The 19389-nt window shown below is 46.7% G+C and overlaps 1 protein-coding gene across 3 annotated transcripts in view; it reads left to right on the top strand.

Moving 5' to 3' along the window:
• The window catches only part of LOC147121953 (uncharacterized), a 138348-nt gene extending 121153 nt beyond the window's left edge, over positions 1 to 17195 (top strand). For 2 of the 3 annotated variants that reach the window (XM_085982543.1, XM_085982542.1), the window contains 2 exons: positions 9463 to 9574; positions 16868 to 17195. In XM_085982543.1, the coding sequence (XP_085838669.1) occupies positions 9463 to 9574; positions 16868 to 16997 (242 nt within the window). In that variant the 3' untranslated portion in view covers positions 16998 to 17195. The remainder of the gene's footprint in view (positions 1 to 9462; positions 9575 to 16867) is intronic. The other variant, XM_085982544.1, reaches the window with a different exon arrangement.
• The last annotated feature ends 2194 nt before the right edge of the window (positions 17196 to 19389 follow it).

Genomic DNA, 19389 nt, shown 5'->3' with positions numbered 1-19389 from the left:
AGGAGATAAAAGCTCTGGCCACATCTGCCGAAGTGGTAGAAACCAAAGGAACTGCCTCTGGCCATATAGTGTTGCGGTCTACCATTGTGAGGATGTGTGTAAAACCTTGAGAAGGTGGAAGCGGCCCCACGAGGTCCACATTCACGTGGTCGAATCGATGCTCCGGAACAGCGAAGGTGGCCAATGGAGCTTTTACATGGCGTTGTACCTTGGCCTTTTGGCAGACCACGCAGGTGTTGGCCCAGTTGCGGACATCCAGGTGCATACCCCTCCAGACGAATTTTGACGACATCAGCCTTTGCGAGGCCCTCATGCCAGGGTGTGACAAACCCTGTATGGCGTCAAAGACTTTTCTGCGCCAAGCGACTGGAACTATAGGGCGGGGAACTCCCATGGAGACGTCGCAAAGTAGCGTGGTGCCTGCGGCATGGAATTTGACGTTGGCCGCTTGGAAGCTAGAGGGGCTGGTCCTGTATGCTTGGACATCCGGGTCCGAGGCTTGATCTGTAGCCATGAGGGCATAGTCGATTACGAGCTGGACTGCGTGCACAGTCGTGCGGGAGAGACAGTCCGCCACCAGGTTGTCTTTGCCGGACACATGCTGAATGTCCGTGGTGAATTCAGAAATGAACGTCAGGTGACGTTGTTGCCGAGCTGACCACGGTTCGACGGTCTTGGCCATAGCGTACGCTAGTGGCTTGTGGTCCACGTAAGCCGTGAACGGACGTCCCTCTAGTAAGAACCGGAAATGGCGAATGGCTCGAAAAAGGGCCAGCAACTCCCGGTCGAAAGTGCTGTACTTTCTTTCGTTTCGCCATAGTTGACGGCTGAAAAATGCAAGCGGTTGCCACGTCCCATTCACCCACTGTTCCTGCACTGCGCTGATTGCGTAGTCCGACGTGTCGGTGGTAAGGGCAATGGTGGCACCTGGAAGTGGGTGCGCCAGCATGGTTGCGTTGGCCAAGGCGCCTTTGGTGTCGACGAACGCCCAGTCCATCTCGGGTGTCCAGCTGACCGGATCCTTACCAGACTTGGTCTTGAGGGCCTCGTACAAGGGCTGCATAAGTAGAGCCGCTTTAGGGACGAACCGATGATAAAAATTTACCATTCCGAGGAACTCCTGTAGGTTTGCGGGCGCGGGAAAGAAGTAACCGCCTCGACCTTCGTCTGTAAGGGAATTGCGCCGTCTGATGTAATGCGGTGGCCCAAGAAATCAATCCGCTGCAGGCCGAACTGGCACTTGGCTGGGTTGATAATCAAACCGTGCTGACTGAGGCGTGTGAAGAGGGTACGCAGATGGCGGAAGTGCTCCTCTTTGCTAGGGCTGGCGATAAGGATGTCGTCGAGGTAGACAAAGAGAAATTTTAGGTCCCGAAGCACAGAGTCCATTAAGCGCTGGAAAGCCTGTGCAGCGTTCTTTAAGCCAAACAGCATCCGCAGAAATTCGAACAGGCCAAATGGAGTGATGACTGCGGTTTTCAGGACATCTTGCGGGTGCACGGGGACCTGGTGGTAACCACGGACGAGGTCGACTTTCGAAAAAAAGGTATTTCCCGCCAAATGGGCCGAGAAATCTTGGATATGCGGGATCGGGTACCGGTCAGGAGTAGTGGCGTCATTCAGGCGTCAGTAGTCGCCGCATGGCCGCCATCCGCCGCCAGGTTTCGGAACAATGTGGAGAGGCGAAGACCAGGGACTATTCGACCGGCGAATAATCCCCAGCCGCTCCAGCGTGTCGAACTCTGCTTTCGCAGCCGCGAGCTTGCCAGGTTCGAGTCGTCGGGCCCGTGCGTAAACCAGGGGGCCGGTGGTGGTGATGTGATGTTCCACACCATGTTTAGTAACCAAGGAGGAGAAAGTGGGCCTGGTCAGATCTGGGAACTCTCCGAGGAACCGAGTGAAGTTGTCTGGAGGTGGGAACGCGCAGAAGACAGTGCGCGGCACGGCGTTACCGCAGTGGCATGGGATGGAGTGGAACATGGCCGCATTGATCAACTGGCGGTGCCTGACATCGACCAGGAGGCCGTTGGCGCACAAAAAATCCGCCCCAAGGATGGCCTGCGTGACTTTGGCCGTGATGAATTCCCAGTGGAAACGCTGGCCGCCGAAACACACCTGGACCCGCCGCCTTCCGAAGGTACGAACGGCCGCGCCATTAACCGCCGCGAGGGCGGGGCTGTGTCCCCCAGCTAGTATATCGAGATGCGATGCAGGTAGGATGCTACACTGCGCCCTGGTGTCGCAAAGGAAACGTCGACCAGAAAGGGAGTCGGTGATGAAAAGAAGCTTTCCTGAGTCTCCGATGGCCATCGCAGCCGCGGGGCGCTCGTTAGACCCAGTCCTCTTTCGCCAGGGTGTCTGTAGATGTTTTTTTTTGTGTGAAAAACTGCAGGGAGGGCGGCAGCCTCTTGCTTTTGCGCCAAAACGGACGTGGTAAAAGCACAACCCCGCTGATTGAGGAGCTGGAGCAGCGTCTGTGGGGGTGGGGCGCCTCGCAGCCGCGAAGATCTTGTTCGCTTTGGCAGCAAGCTCCGCGCAGTCTGTGACTTCGGACCTGGCTAGGGCAGCCTGAACTTGCTCCGGGAGCAGGCTGAGGAATAGCTCCCTGAAGAGGAAGCATTCCGATTCAGACCCGAGGAGCGTGAGCATCTGGCTCATGAGCTCGGACGGCTTGGAGTCCCCGAGGCTGGGCATAGCGAGCAGCCGGCGAGCGCGCTCCGACTTTGTGAGCCCGAAGACCTGCAGCAACCGCGCCTTTAAGGTGTCATACTTGCGATCAGTAGGCGGACTACCGAGTAGGCTGACGATCCGCGAGGCTGTGGCGCTGTCGAGGGCGACGACCACGTAATAATAACGGGTCTATCCGCAACGATGTCCCTGATGGCGAACTGGGCTTCAGCCTGGATGAACCACGCGGCTGGTTGTTGCTCCCAGAACTGCGGTAGCTTCAAGGTAACGGCGTTCGTTTCCATGTTGATTATCTTCTGCGAAAACCGTTCGCAAAAGTCGGGGTCACCAATGTAGGAATGTTTAGTTCCTATCCAAAGACTGAGGTCCACTCAGGCGCTTAAACAAAATGAAGTTTAATGGAAACTAACAGGTTTAAACAAGTAACTGCAGGAGAACATCGAGTGTAGGTCTATTCAGTTCGGAGGCTCCACGAGGACTGCTGGCTGGCCCCGTGGTTGACGTCATGATGTCATCACGATCTTCCCGCCAGTGGGGGATCACGTGATGTACGGCGTGACGTCATCGCGTTTACCCACGCTGTTAAAGTGATCACGCTCTATACAAGTAAACAGTACAATTAAAGATACAGACTCAGGCTGTAGCTAACATGTTGTTAAAGGGAATTATATACAAACGGTTTGAGTCCTTTAGTGGCTCCGCCACACTATGGAGGTAAGTGATGGGTGCAAGTGTGGAGAGGTAAGTATGTGAGGTGAATGAAAAGTGATAGAAAATGTTTACTTACCTTTGTTTCTTCCTGCAGGCTTCAAAAGTTGGGGATGCGGAGAGTCTCGCATCTCACCGGCATTGTCCGATGTAACAACCATCTCATGTCTGCTAAAGAAAGAGGTTTGATGAGCCTTGAATACAAGGACTCATCAAACTGCAGAGATTGTCAGTGTTTGACAGCTTCACAGAGCTGTCAAAATGAAATGTCATACGCTGATGTTCTCTGTAACTGGCTTCCCCTTAATTGGTCTGCTAAGCCCGCTGGGCGGGCTTAACAAGGTCAATCAAAGGAAAATAGCATGGATTGACCACAAGTCGATGGAGGCGGGACAACGACCCGACAAGCAGCAGTCCCGCCTCCAATGCGTCCCCATTGGCAAAATCGCCCCCAGAGTCATAGAGTCATAATGGCACAGAAGGAGGCCATTCAGCCCATCGAGTCCGCGCCGGCTCACTGCAGAGCAATTCAGTCAGTCCCACTCCCCTGCTCTATCCCCGTAGCCCTGCAAGTTTATTTCCCTCAAGTGCCTATCCAGTCTCCCCTTGAAAACATTGGTTGTTTCTGCTTCCACGATACCATGAATTGGCATTATCCAAGAATCCAACTCTGGCGTATAAAACTCTTACATGAGTAATAATAAGGGCACATTTGCTTGGGACAGTGCTCATTCCCTACACTTCCCGTCCCCTTTAAACAATTACAGTCTATGTATATTTGTTCTGTGTTGCAGTGTCTTTGTGTGCAGAGTGCCTTCATAATGGTTCCCCAAGTTATCACTACCTACAATTCTACAAGTTTAATGAGCAAAATTCACAGTTCACAAAAAGATGTTTGCCAAAGGCGGGAAAGGAGGGGAAACGATCCAGTAAACCTGGGCATCATTTTTGCCATGAGTCATTTTCATATAATATGATGTTGCATTCTACTGCATTTTCGATCACATCATGTGGTTTTAAACAAATGAGAATACATTTGTCAAATGTTTTTCATGGTGGTGATGTCCCTTTAATTGGTAAAAAGCAAAATGTTTTTAATATTTAGTGTAAATTATAACAATATCTATAACAATGACATGAATCTAAGAATTTAGCCGAGAGGCTTTTATTCTACTGAATTACCCTGTAATTCTAAGGGTTATAAATGAGAGATATCTGTGCACTTACCGATGAGGCAGCCAGGGAGCAGATACTTCCTGTTGAATTTCTCCACCTATGAACCGTGAATGGGGAATTGCACTCGCAATCCACTAACTCCTATCATGATGTCACAGGAGAACTCCATAATGTCATGGGAGAGCCAATTGTGCACACAGAATTTTGCCGGCGCTCAGAGGACGGATTCAGAGGCAGGTCCGCTATCTAAATCTAAAAGAATGACAGCGGGTCGGGATCCCTCTCTGAACCTGCCTCCATGTCAGTTTCCCAGGTGCCTGTTCTGCCTGCGCTTTGCAGACCCAGCACTAAGCGGCGGGTCAGGCAATTGAGATACTTAAGATGCTGCTTAAAGGTGTTTAAGCAGCATTTTACCAGGCTGTAATGATTATTCCATGTTTTTTACAAAGTTCCCGGCGCTCGGGGAGCTCATCAAGTAAGTGTGTCGGGTTCTCAATGACTCTCCATTGCTGTGAATAGTTGACAGCTGCAAAAGTGCTATAAAAGCTACCATTTCACATCTGTTCAATTTCCAATCTTAGAAGCTTGAGCCTTCAGGATTTGGAATACACTTTTCAGCTTTATGGAGGTTTGAAGTGATTGGAGCAATACTCTATCCAGTGTCACCTCCTTGGAGCAACCTCTCTCAGCATTGACAGATCGTTTCTGTCATCTCAACTTCAGCTGCCATCTATTCCATCAGTACATGTGCCTTTGAAACTATCTCACCTTGTTCCTCAAAATCCCACCACAATCACCCCAACACCAACATCATCAGGCACACCAGCAGCACCAACAACAGCACCAATCTTCTTTGCCATCACCTGATGCTGCACAGGACAGAGCTGCACCAGCACCCGAGCACATTGCTGCCCGGGAGGCCAGGGATGACCTCACCATGTCCAGATTTACTTCACATGATGCACCAGGTTGGCACCACCCCACACTAACACCATAAAGCATCCCTACAATGCCCAAGCCATTCCTTTCACACTCATCACCATTGGAGGGGGTACCGTTATGTCTCACCATTCACTGCAACTCACTATGACACTATGCCTGCAGATCGTGACGTCAGTCGAGCATGTAGCACCCCGGACCAGATATTGAGTAGTGCCTCCTGCCTTACCGCCTGCCGTTAGCAACGACAGGTTGAGGGGAGTGTTTTGCAGTCGGGAAGGGACTGGGGGAGTGCTATTTAAAAGTGACCGCTTCCTGCCTTTTTTTGTCGGTGACATTTTTGCACCACGCATTCTGAGAGAGAGAGACTTCTGGAGAGATTCAATGCTGTGTGAAGGAGTTTTGGGTACTGAGCAGCACTTTGCAGGTTCATTTTGATTTGACCTTCCTTGCATTGATTTAGAAGAGACTATGGGGGCTGCACTCTGAGCTCCTTCCCTGGGCCTCTCCATTGTTCTTTCCAGCACAATTGATGTACAGGTCTCTCCAGGCCGAGAGTCAAAGCTGCAATGAGCAGGATGTGGATGGAGAGCAAGATCGACCCTCCCCTTTAAAAACTGGCCGGTGCCAGTGTGTCTGTGTTCCATTGCTGACTGATATCACATGAGCTTCGCCAGTGCTCTGAGGTAGCGCCTCGCTCCTCGGCGTTAGCGCCTTAAGAGAGGTGTGCAGCACCTGATTTAGCACTCCAATCACCTCCAGGTGCGATAGAAGCCAAGTTTGCAGTCGGAGGCGATAATTAGCGCCAGATGCTAAACTTTGCGCCCGGCTGATAATCGCGCCCCAAACGGGGTGATACCGAATTTCTCCCCCTCAATGTTTGACAGCACATTAACAGAAACTTTACATGAACATTGCATAAAAAACCCAAGTGCCTACCCTCGTGTGTTGTTAGTTGGTGTGATTGCACTAGGATGAGGGTGACTGTGAGGGGTGGTTAGTGAGATGGGGAAGTGATAATGTAGATAGAGAGGGATGGGTGGAGGTGTAAGGTAAGTTGGTGTGAGTAAGGATGTGCAGAGTAGGGTACGGAAGGCAGAGTGATGGGGATGTGATGAGTGGCACAGCAGGATGAGGTTGAGTGTGGCTTTGCAGTAACGTTTTGTGATCTACTGAGATCATTGAAAGGTTTGCGCCACTGCAGTCTGGTCCTCCTGATGACATCCCTGTTTGTGCCCTCCTGTGCAATGTGCAACCAGGCTGCATTGGTGTCCTGGGGAGGTGTCTTCCGCTATTGGAAGGGAAGAGAACCTCCCTGTGTGCTGTGACTCCCTCCATAAACATATGGAGGGAGTCATGGGAGAGCCTGGGTGCAGCCGTGCACCTTTGTGCAGTGCTTGTCAGTGTTTGCAGCACCTCAATGAACTGTCAAAATGAATGTGGACATGGTCCCTTTAAAGAAACTGGCTAATGATGCGTCATCAAATGACGTAATCAGACCCGCTTCCTATTAATTGGCCGGGAACCTCGCAGGGCGGGCTTAACAAGCCCTATTAACGTAAAATCTTGCTGGAGGCCGGGATCAAGACAGATGCGAGGTCTCTACACGCCATGGACATCGCCCACCATGGACCCGCCGAGGTTGGAAAAATCCAGCCCACAATGTCTACTCTCAGACTGCACCTGACCAGCAGTTCTGTAGCAGAGCAGCCAGGGGGACTGGTGTAGGCACCAGCAAGAGTGCAGGTATCACATTTCATGTCATGGAGGGTTATGGGACAAAATATTTCCCCCTTTAAGAGTGTGTGCACTGATTCCACATTAATTAATTTGGATTATATTTTGAGTTTGTTTTTCAAGTTTGTGTGTTTTTGGTGCTTACGGAAGTTTTGCTAATGAGGTTCCTAGATGTTATGTACATATCTGCATGTATGATTGAATCTATTTCTTGTTTTTATTTTCTACGCTCTTCTAGAAATGAACAAAAAAAAAATTAAATGACACAATTTTTCTCTACCAAAGGGAAGTCTGAGGGGTAACCTAATAGAGGTCTTTAAAAATATGAAAATAAGGTAGAGGTAGAGAAGCTGTTTCCACTTGTGGGAAAAATTCATTAGCGACCATTTTGGGTTGCTAACATCACCTGGGCACTAAATTTAGCGCCTGGTGGAAAATAGCGCCAGCAATCAGTTTTAGCACCCCAAGAGGGAGGTGGAGCACTAATTCAAGCGCTCCACTTCCTCCTTAGAGCGCTAACCCCGAATATCGGGGCGGTGCGTTCTGCAGCACTATGTACTTGCTCCATGTAGCGCTGCCGCATGGAAGGGCTCTTCCCCTCATTAAAGGGGAGGACCCAAGCCTACAACTCTGCGGGGCTGTACCTGGACTACCAGGGAATGGGGTGCTGTGCCAGCAGCCCGGCACACAAGAGGAACGCCGGGCTGCCAGATTGCGGCACGCACCCCGTGTTCAAAGATGCAACAGTAAATCGGCCGATTTTTCTTCCCCTGCCCGCCACCTCCCCTTTACTTACCGTCCCACAAACCTCCTGCCGCTCCGTTCCCACCCCCTGAATTGGTCGCTGTCATCACCCGGCGCAGAGTCAGAGGGCGCGGGCCAATTTTGCAGGCGGGGCGAAAACGGGGCGCTGCGCACGGTGATGATGTCGTCATTGCCTGCGCAGCAGAGCAGGGCCCTACCGGTTACCACCGCCACTAAATTCCCGCTGAATGTAGCGGGAGTCGTTAGCGGCGTCGTGCCCAGGCGAAAAGTCGTTTGCGCCCCATTAGAGCCCCCCGGAGGCGCTAACGAGAGGCGCAAATGCACCGAATTTCCAGCCCTTTGGATTCACAAACATAAGATAGTCATTAATAAATCCAATAGGGAATTCAGGAGAAACTTCTTTACCCAAAGAGTGGTAAGAATGTGGAACTTGCTACCACATGGAATAGTTAAAGCAAATAGCATAGATGCATTCAAGGGGAAGCTAGATAAGTACATGAGGAAGAAAGGAATAGAAGGATATGCTGATAGGGTGAGAAAAGTAGGGTGGGGGAAGGCTCATGTGGAGCATAAACACTGGCACAGAGCAATTGGGCCGAATGGCCTGTTTCTGTGCTGAAAATTCTATGTAATTCCTGGTGAAAGCCGAAGATATAATTCATGGCTTTATATTCCTTCATGAAAAAGTGGTTGGCAAACTTTTTGTTTGAGGAGGGTGAGGATCAGAGTAACAGTGGGTCATCTTTTAGAATGATGCTGACATGCATGCGTGACACATTGATGCATTCTGGTATGATTTACGTCACTTTATTGTAAACAAATGAATAAAGGTTTGCCAAAGACTTTTTCACAAAGATAATTGTCTTTAAATTTTTGAAGGGACTGCTGAAGTTCTCTTTTCATTTTGATTTTGACAAGTCCAGTTGAAGAACTACGTTAAGATTGAAAAGGGCAAGAAAAAGGAGATAAATCAAGGTAATGCCAGACTTGTGTTTTATAAGCCTGCCGGTTGGAAGAGAAGACTGAGAGAAGGAAGGAGTTCTACAGTTTGAAGTGAGGATCCAGGGAGAGGGGCAGTGTAGGTGGAACAATAGAGTCACAGTAATTACCTTAGTGGTAACAATAAAAGAGGCGAGAAAGGCTTTAGTTGAGAGTTTGGAAGATAGAGATGGGAGAAAGATCACCTATGTCTTTTAATAATTAATTTAATTGAGCGTCAAATTTTCCTCTGTTATTGCTGACTTCAAAAATCCTTTTTTATGTAGTTTTTAAACCATATTGTTTGATTCTCTTGCCTTTCTTTACATTTAAATGTGAATCTCATTTTGTCACTGAATAATTACCTTGCTGATGTTACACAGATCAAAACAGAAGCCTTTGTCACAGTTCATGGGGATGTTTTGAGTGCTGCTAATATTTGATTTAAAAGCCACTTTCTTTATCTGCCAGCTTGGCTAGTGCGTCTGTCAGAAGTTGTACAAGCAAAAGGTTTGGTTGTCATCGCCTCAGAAAAGTGGAGCAAGAACAATCTAGATCAAAGATTTCAAGAACTCAGAAAGCAGTAAGTGAACAGGTCATTTCATACAGAAGTGTGATGGCCTTGATCAAAGTATGCACAAGCAAACATGAACACTGGAAAGTGAGGGGCCTGGCAAGGAGAAGGTGGGATTTTCTTTTCTTAGTAGTCTTCTCCCCTCCAGTACTGACGGTTCTGACTCATGGTATGTGGTTTCACAGGTTTAACTGGATAGTGAAAAGGAGTGGAAATGTTGACACCCTTCCTCAATCTAGGGGCATTATGAAATCAGCTAACTCTGCACAGAGCAGTGTAAAATCTGGGTGCATCCTGGTCTGTCTGCCTCAGTGCTCAGGCTTTCCAGTAGAAGTCATTAGAGAGCGTGGGAACCCCGGCTGATTGTTTCCATCTGCAGCCCAAGAACACAGAGGCCAGTTGTAGTATTCCTACCACTCTCCTGGCTGAAGTAAACTGAGATTAAGTATGGGACCCTGCTGGTTTGGCTTGGTTCAGTACTATATACTGCGGTATGGGTTTTTATTAAAAAAAACTTAAATCAGTTTAGTTGGTGGAGCAAGTGCCTTTGGCTATTTCACTTGAGCTCCTAACTTGAGCTAGGCTATTAATGGGAAGTGCTATTCAAAGGGGCAATTTACTGTGAGACCAACAGGTGTAAACCGTTGAAGGAATAAGGCGGAAAGGGTTTATGATGAATCTTCCCTTCACTCCACGGCAGAAAATAGGGTTTGAGATTTACCTTCCATGACTATTGTTTATTAGGTTTTTGAAGTTTAGTTAATTTGAACTGTCCAATATTCACCAGTTCAAATTTGTAACTAATCACTACTGGAATGCTGCACATCACCAAGTTAATTAATTCAATCTCTCTTTTGCCAGAGTCAAAAAAATGACTACATATACACGTGAACTAACCACTTTATTAACAGATCTATGATAACACGATTAATACCACCATAAAATGAAACATTAAGGAGTACATGAAATACTTGATCAAATATTAATTCAAACATAATTTAAGTGTAGCATCATAACGCCGCATCATTGCATCAGTTGGGCTCTATTTAATACATTTCATTGTCCAGTATCATGCAAGTCAGTAGGATTATTTTATGGCTAGATTTCCTTGTATAGCTGACAAGCTAACAGCTTTGAACAAGTCTATCCAGGTATGTTCGAAGTCCATTTCAATGTATGCCTGATGAGCAATGACTTTGACAATATTACTCCTGGAATAACTGTGTTGGTCACAGTAGAATTGGGCCGATCAACCGCCCTCTGTAGCTGTAGTATTTCTTCCTCCTGCTGTCATCTGCTTCTCTTCCTGGTAAATCTAACCTTGCACCTTACTATACATGTGTACCCACACTAATTTCTGTCCCTCTGTTCTTGGAGTGATATATGCAAATAATGCATTTAAATTGCTTGCCTATGTCTGACTAAAATTTTTTGAACTCTCACTATTAACTTCCCAGAATGTTTAGCATTAACTCTTCCAAAATTATGACGGGGTTTGATAGGGTAGACATAGAGAAGATTTTTCCACTTGTGGGGGGAGGTGGGGGGGGGGGGGGGGCGGGGGGAGTCCAAAACTAGGGGTCAAAAATATAAGATAGTCACTAATAAATCAAATAAGGAATTCAGGAGAAACTTCTTTACACAGAGAATGGTGAGAATGTCTAACTCACTACCAGAGGGAGTAGTTGAGGCGAATCGCATAGATGCATTTAAGTGGAAGCTAGGTGAATACTTGAGGGAGAAAGGAATAGAAGGATATGCTGATAAGGTGAGATGAAGTAGGGTGGGAGGAGGCTCGTGTGGAGCATAAACACTGGCACAGACCAGTTGGGCCAAATGGCCTGTTTTTGCGGTGTAAATTATATGTAATTCTATTTCTCGGCTTGAGAAGGCCTGCTTCTTAAACTATTAAGAACATAAGAATTAGGAGCAGAAATAGGCCATATGTCCCTTTGAGCCTGTTCCGCCATTCAATAAGATCATAGCTGATCTTCGACCTCAACTCCACTTTCCTGCCCGATCTCCATATCCCTTGATTCCCCATGAGTCCAAAAATCTATCTCAGCCTTGAATATACATGACGACTCAGCATCCACAGCCCTTTGGGGTAGAAAATTCCAAAGATTCACAGCCCTCTGAGTGAAGAAATTACTCATCTCAGTCTTAAATGGACGACCCCTTATCCTGAGACTATGCCCCTTCGCCACATTATAAGCCTCTTCTTTTAATCTGATACCATCCTTAACTTTTTTAGTTAGCCAAGGATGGCTCACTTTTCCCATGGCATTTTAATTTCTCGATGGGGTGTATATTCGTTGAGAATTTTGGAATATTTCTTTAAATGTTTGCCACTGCTTATCTACCATCATACCTTTTAATCTAACTTCCCAATCTACATTAGCCAACTCGCCCCTCATACCTATGTAATTGGCTTTATTTAAGTTTAAGACCCTCGTTTCAAATTTAAGCATTTCACTCTCAAACTCAATGTGAAAGTCTATCATATTATGATCACTCTTCCCCAGATGATCCTTCGCTGAGAGTACTAATAAATCCTGTCTTATTACACAATACAAGATCTAAAATAACCTGTTCCCAGGTTGGTTCCATGACATATTGTTCTAGGAACCTGTCTCAAATGCATTCCATGAACTCGTCCTCCAGACTACCTTTACCAATTGATTTGCCCAGTCTATATGAAGATTAAAGTCCCCGATATTGCATTACCTTTGTTACAAGCTCCTATTATTTCTTAATTAATACACTGTCCAACAGAATAGCTACTGTTAGGAGGCCTATAAACTACTCACACCAGTGATTTCTACCCCTTGTTATTTCTTATCTCCACCCATACTGATTCTACTTCCTGATGTTCCGAGCCAAGATCCTTTCTCACTACTGTCCTTATGTCATCCTTTATTATCAGAGCTACCTGCCACCCTCCTTTTCCAAACTGCCTGTAAGCAGTGCAAAGACCTGGAATTGGTTCATAGATGCTGGTCACCATTTTGTGAAGTCATTGTACAGTTTGGTTACACAATATTTATAGAATACATTGACATAATGAGGTTGTTGGTATGATTAAGAATAAGCTAGGGACCATGTGCTTTAGGATCAGTGTAATTTGGTAAGCTACCTCAGTGTTAACATTTAGGTGGACAAGACATGAAATGAGTCTTCTGATAGCCTAATAGTCTGCTCGAGATGTGGTAGCTTTTGAAAATCCCAACCATCTCTGTGTGGTTGAAATGGAATCATCATGTGAAGTACCCGTCATCTTCAAAAGAAGCTGTAATTTGATAAACTTGTCAATACAATAAAGCTTACAGCGGTTTTGAACCAGACACACTACCACAACAGTTATTATTCTGTGGGGATCCAGGTAGTTGCAGGTGCTTGTAAATTCCTGAGCTCAATTTGAAATTGTTAAGTTGTATGTAAGTTTCAGGCTCCAGGATGTAATGCCTGGCTTTCTTTTTATCTCATATTCTGTTTTCTCCCTTTTTACCAATTTTTTTGGTCATCCTTTGCTGGTTTCTAAAGTTCTCCCAATCCTCAGGCTTACTACTATTCTTAGAAACATTAAAAGCCTCTTCTTTCCTTAACTTCTTTAGTTAGCCATGGATGGATCACTTTTCCCATGGAGTTTTTATTTCTCAATGGAATGTATATTCATTGAGAATTTTGGAATATTTCTTTAAATGCTTCAATGCTTATCTACTGTCATACCTTTTAATCTAATTTCCCAATCTACCTTGGCCAACTCGCCCTTCATACCTATGTAATTGGCTTTATCTAAGTTTAAGACTCTAGTTTCGGTCTTAGAATGTCACATTGGGTTTGAGAGTGAAATACTTACCATATTATGGTCAGTCTGGGTCAGAAGGTTATGGGCTCAAGTCCCACGCCAGAGAGTTGAGCACAAAAACCTAGGCTGGCACTCCAGAGCCGTACTGAGGGAGTGCTGCACTGTCAGAGGCGTCGTCTTTCGGATGAGACATTAACCCGAGGCCCCATCTGCCCTCTCAGGTGGACGTAAATGATCCTATGGCACTCTCTCGAAGGTGAGTTATTTCCAGTGTCCTGGCCAATATTTATCCCTCAATCAACATCACTAAAAAACAGATTATCTGGTTATTATCACATTGCTGTTCGTGGGAGCTTGCTGTGTGCAAATTGGCTGCCGCGTTTCCTACATTACAACAGTGACTACACTTGACAAAGTACTTCATTGGCTGTAAAGCATTTTGTGACGTCCAGTGATCGTGAAAGGCGCTATATAAATGCAAGTCTTTTCTTTTTTCTTTCTCATCCCTAGGGGATCCTTTACTGTGAGATTACTAATTAACCCTGTCTCATTACACAATACAGGATCTAAAATAACCTATTCTCAACTCTGCAGATTCCTCCAAACTGACAGATTTTCCTTCTCCATCTCAACCTTCTAGTTTCAGTGACAGAATCCCAATTTTTTCGAACACTTAATTTCACAAAGCAAAAATCCCTTTTCCCAGCTATTTTCATGTCTGACCAATAAGTTGACTCATTTTATTGCAAGGTATCAATTACCTTAAACAGGCAAATGTCAAGGGCTTATAAAGAGCATTTTTTTATGATTCAACAAAAACCAAGCTCCCTTGTTAGCTGGAAACTTCTTAAGATTTTCCCAGCCTTAAATAAGAAAATTGAGCAACCCCAGATAATAGTGGCATTCCTTCGAGTCCCTCCTCGTCTCACATTTGTCCAAATGTGTGTCAGCGGTAGCACTCTCGCCTGAGTCAGAAGGTCGTGGGGGTCAAGCTTCACTCCAGAGACCTGAGTACATAAACTAGGCTGACACTTCAGTGCTATAACTGAGGGAGTGCTGCACTGCCAGAAGTGCCATCTTTGTATGAGATATTATCTGCCCCCTCAGGTGTCTCTAATAGATCCTACGGCACTATTTAAAGAGGAGCAGGGGAGTTCTCCCAGTGTTCTGGCCAATATTGATCCCTCAACCAACATCACTAAAACATTGACTTTGACTCCACTCACTTCCTCCAAATTAAAGGTGTTGCTGTGGGAACCCGCATAGGCCCTAGCTACGCCTGGGATGTGTGGAACATTCTTTGTTCCAGTCCTACTCAGGTCCCCTCCTTCACCTCTTTTTCCGGTACATTGATGACTGTACTGGTGCTGTTTCCTGCTCTCGCCCTGAACTAGAAAATTTTATTCACTTTGCTTCCAATTTCCACCCTTCCCTCACCTTCACAGGGTCCATCTCCAACTCTTCCCCTCCCTTCCTTCACTTCTCCGCCTCCATCTCTGGGGATAGGCTATTGACAAACATCCACTACAAGCCCACTGACTCCCACAGCTGCCTGGACTACACTTCCTCCCACCCCACTCCCTGTAAGGACTCTATTCCATTCTCCCAGTTTCCCCGTCTCCGCCGCATCTGTTCTGATGATGCCACCTTCCGTACTAGTGCTTCTGATAAGTCTTCCTTTTTCCTCAACCATGGTTGACCTGGCCCTCGACCGTGTCCGTTCCATTTCCCGCACTTCTGCTCTCACTCCTTCTGCCAGAACCACGATAGGGTTTCCCTTGTCCTCACCTTACACCCCACCAGCCTCCTCATTCAACGGATCATCCTCCGCCATTTCCACCACCTCCAGCGTGATCCCCTCCCCTCCCCTTTCAGCATTCCGAAGGGATCACTCCCTCCGCAACACCCTGATCCACTCAATCATCCCCAACAGCCCCTCCCTATGCAAGCGCAGGAGATGCAACACCTGCCCTTTTACCTCCTCCCTTCCCACTGTCCAGGACCCCAAACATCCCTTCCCGGTGAAACAGCGATTTACTTGTACTTCTTGCAATTTAGTATACTTATTCGCTGCTCACGATGCAGTCTCCTCTACAATGGGGAGGCCAAATGCAGATTGGGTGACCGCTTTGCAGAACACCTCCGTTCAGTCCGTAAGGGTGACCCCGAGCTTCCAGTCGCTTGTCACTTTAATTTCCCGCTCCACTCTGTCCTCAGCCTCTTACACTGTTCCAATGAAGCTCAACGTAAGCGCAAGGAACAGCACCTCATCTTTCGATTAGGAACTTTACAGCCTTCTGGACTCAACAGAGTTCAACAATTTCAGACTATAATCCCTGCCCCAATTTGTTCACATGGCAGCTGTTGCTGATTCTGCCGTCCCCATTTGCAACATTTAATCTCTCCTGCCTTCCACCCTAGCAGAGACCGTCCCTTTTGTTCTTTCCTCCCCTCCCCCCTCTCCCTGCCTCTGCACCTGCTTAAAACCTGTTACATCTCTAACTTTTTCCAGTTCTGACAAAGGGTTCCTAGACCTGAAACGTTAACTCTGTTTCTCTCCACGGATGCTGCCTGGCCTGCTGAGCGTTTCCAGCATTTTCTGTTGTCATATCACTAAAATATTATCTGCTCATTTATCTCACTGCTGTCTCGATGGCCTTGTGTGCAAATTGGCTGCTGTATTTCCTCACATTACTAGTGACTACAGTTCAAAAGTTCTTCATTGGCTGTGCAACATTATGGGATGTTCTGAGGATGTGAAAGGTGCTATATAAATGCAAGTTCTTTATTCTTTCAGGCACCATAATGCATATATTATCTCTAGTCTGGTAACATTGACGACCTAGATCTACCAGATCCAGTCATTAACTGGAGCCAGCTAGTTTTAAGAATCTTTTGTCTAAGAGTGCTGTCTAAACTTTCCAGAATGCTTAGCATTAACTTTTTCGGTTTTCTAGTGTTCAGTAGGATGTTTAAAGCACCATTTTTAAGGCTGATTTTCCTACACCCGGCCCGCCTGTCTGACCGTTGTAACTAGGCAATGCTCTTTGTTGCAGAAGGTATCAAGTGTGATGTCAAAGAAAAACAAAATTAGAAAAAGGATAGAAATTAGAAATATGCACGGTGGCATAGTGGTTAGCACTGTTGCCTCACAGCGCCAGGGACCCGGGTTCGAATCCGGCCTCGGGCGACTGTCTGTGTGGAGTTTGCACATTCTCCCCGTGTTTGCGTGGGTTTCCTCCGGGTGCTCCGGTTTCCTCCCACAGTCCAAAGATGTGCGGGTTAGGTTGATTGGCTATCATAAATTGACCCTTAGTGTTAGGGGGATTAAATACGTGGGGTTACAGGGATAGGGTGGGATATGTGTTGGTGTAGGGGTTACAGGGATCGGGTGGGATAGGTGTCGGTGCAGGCTCGATGGGCCGAAATGGCCTCTATCTGCACTGTGGCGTTTCTGTGATTCTGTGATTCTGAAAATGTGAATTTCTCATTAGGTTGTTTTTTGTGGAACAAAAGGAAATCAAAAGCCGAGGAAAACAAGGCAAAAAAGTTACTTTTGTGACCATTTGGAAACCGTGGCATCCCATTGGCTCAGAGGTCAACAATGGTGACAACAAAGATTAGTGAGTGTGTCTTCACAGCAATCAGAGAAAACGTTGTGTTCATTTTCTAATGTTAAATGTTTAATGAGAAGTGATTGGTGCTTTTATCGTCTTCCTCTATTGCTGCCAGTGTATTCCAGTAGTAGTAGCTTGTGTTGACTGAGCTTTGTTTATTAACCTTGCACAAAGATCTTGTGATTAAACAGATTCTCTGACCTTACTGAGTGTGTCCTTCTTTAATTGCCATTCATTATATCGCTCTTGGTAGGTGGTATATTCCCCAGGTCCCTGAGCTACCCTACAACTTCAGCCAAGCGGGCGACTGAGCAAACCTGACTCAGACCTTCACCAATGCTGCTTTCGAGGTAGCCACCAGAAGTTATATAAATGGGACCTGCAGATGACTCTCTCCCCTATTTTCAGTGTGACCAGCTGAAAGTAACAAATTCCAGGCAGTCAGCTGATCATTGGGTGAGCTTCCTTCATAATATAAAAAATGTTGAATTCAATCGAAATATTTGTATCACTGATACAACCCCGGCTTGGAATTTTCCACACCGATTCTTTTCAACATTTCATCGACTAGTGTACTTTGGTAAACATACAATGAGTTTGTTTACTTTTACATGTGTTTTGATCTATGAAATTAAACCTATGGAGTTAAAAGCAATACCAATGTATAACATTTCTGCCGGTTAAAGAATATTCATGTATGCTCATCAGTTATGGCATTCTAGTGATACAGGTGACACTGGTCTCTCGTCACACTTCATTTACTTTAAAACTGTTCGCTCAACAGTTAGTTATTTACAAATCCCGCTTTAAGCTGTTTATGTGCGTTGCAAATCTGAAACAGAATCACAGCAAATGATCAAGTTAAAAGCATGTACTGTAGAAGGATTTATTTCAATGACGTTTTACAGCAATCATTCTCACCACTTGACCCTAGAGTTAGATGGAGATATGAAGCATGAAATTTGCAGTTCTTAACTCTTAATACCAAAACAGAAAATGCTGGAGACAAGCAATTGTCAGCATGTGAAAAGAGAAAAAATGTTAGCATCTTGGGTGGAGATGCTTCGAAACGACTGGAAAAGGAAGAAAAAGACTTGTATTTATATAGCACCTTTCACGACCAATGAAGTACTGAAGAGAATAGCCATTGGCAGGGACTGCAAATCTCCCAGTGAGTTCAACTGGCCATTAAGATGAGTATGTGCAACAGGTGAGAACTTTAACTTTAACCAGCAGATCCTGACTTGAGTATAATCTCTGTGGGTCTAAAAGTATGAAATGAACTAGAGCTCAAAGTAAAAATCTCAGTTCTTGATGCTGGATTTAAAGCCAGCTAAAAAGGAGTGGATCTGCATCAGACTGGTGTAAACAGCCTACCTCCCATTTTGGACCCCAAGCAATAGCAGTAAATGCGTTGAGACTCAAGGCCTAGGGGGAGAAATTCGGTTGTTAGTGCCACCAATTAACGCCTAAAGAGGCCGAGAAGTGGGGCGCTAGCCAATTTCCAGGCAGGTGCAAGGCGCCTCGCCCCATATTGAGCATGCATTTAGCGCCGGCGCTAAATCTTAGCGCCCGCTCATGGGCGCAGGCTGATTATGACGTCATTTGAGTGTGCAACACCTTTTGGGCGCCCCGGACCGGAAATTCAGTGGCGCCCCCCTCCGTAGCGCCTGGCACTAACAGTGACAGCTTACCTGGACCTTACCAAGTCGCTCTCGGGCTGGAGGAGCGTTATTTAAAGGGGACTGGTGTGGTTTAAAAGCGGCAGCCATTTTTGGAGCACAACTTCCTCGAGAGCTACAAAGAGTTGCTGAGCTGCACACTGAGAGCCATTTGACCACTGAGCCAGTGCAGGCAGACGATCTTCAGCCTTCTGGCCATCACCTTGCTGTTGGTGAGCCTTGGCAATGGGGAACCTTCCTGTGGGCACTTATTATGGGGGCTGCATTGGAGGGTAACGTCCTGCTGCTGACTCATCTGGAAAGGGCACCGAGACGCTGGGAGAGGGGGGCGGGCATGGCCAGACGGAGGAGGGCCAACAGATGTCGCCACAGCAGACCTTACGCTGGCAGGGTTTTCCGACAGCAGTTTTCCTACATGAACATGCCGGAGGAGCAGTGTGTCAGAAGGCTGTGATTTAGAAAGGAGGTGGTGACTGAGCTGTGCCAGCTGCTTCAGCCAGATCTGCAGCCTCAGATAAGGTGCAGGACATCTCTGTCGGTGGCTGAGAAGATGCCTGCTGGCCTGAACTTCTACACGAGCAGCTCTTCTCAGGCTGCGCGTCAGAGGCTGATCAGAAGTAGCTTCTAGGCCCCTCTCATGGAATGCTTGCTGCCATTCCAAGAACAGGAATGGAACCGGTCTGATACCCCCAAGCCTGGGAAGGGCAAGATGCATGT

The sequence above is a fragment of the Somniosus microcephalus genome, chromosome 3 (assembly GCF_052327205.1).
Source record: "Somniosus microcephalus isolate GS21.2 chromosome 3, FLI_Smic_1.0, whole genome shotgun sequence".
NCBI classification, from domain to species: domain Eukaryota; kingdom Metazoa; phylum Chordata; class Chondrichthyes; order Squaliformes; family Somniosidae; genus Somniosus; species Somniosus microcephalus.
The sequence above is the reverse complement of the archived record's forward strand: the minus strand, read 5'-3'. Positions and strand labels throughout refer to the sequence as shown.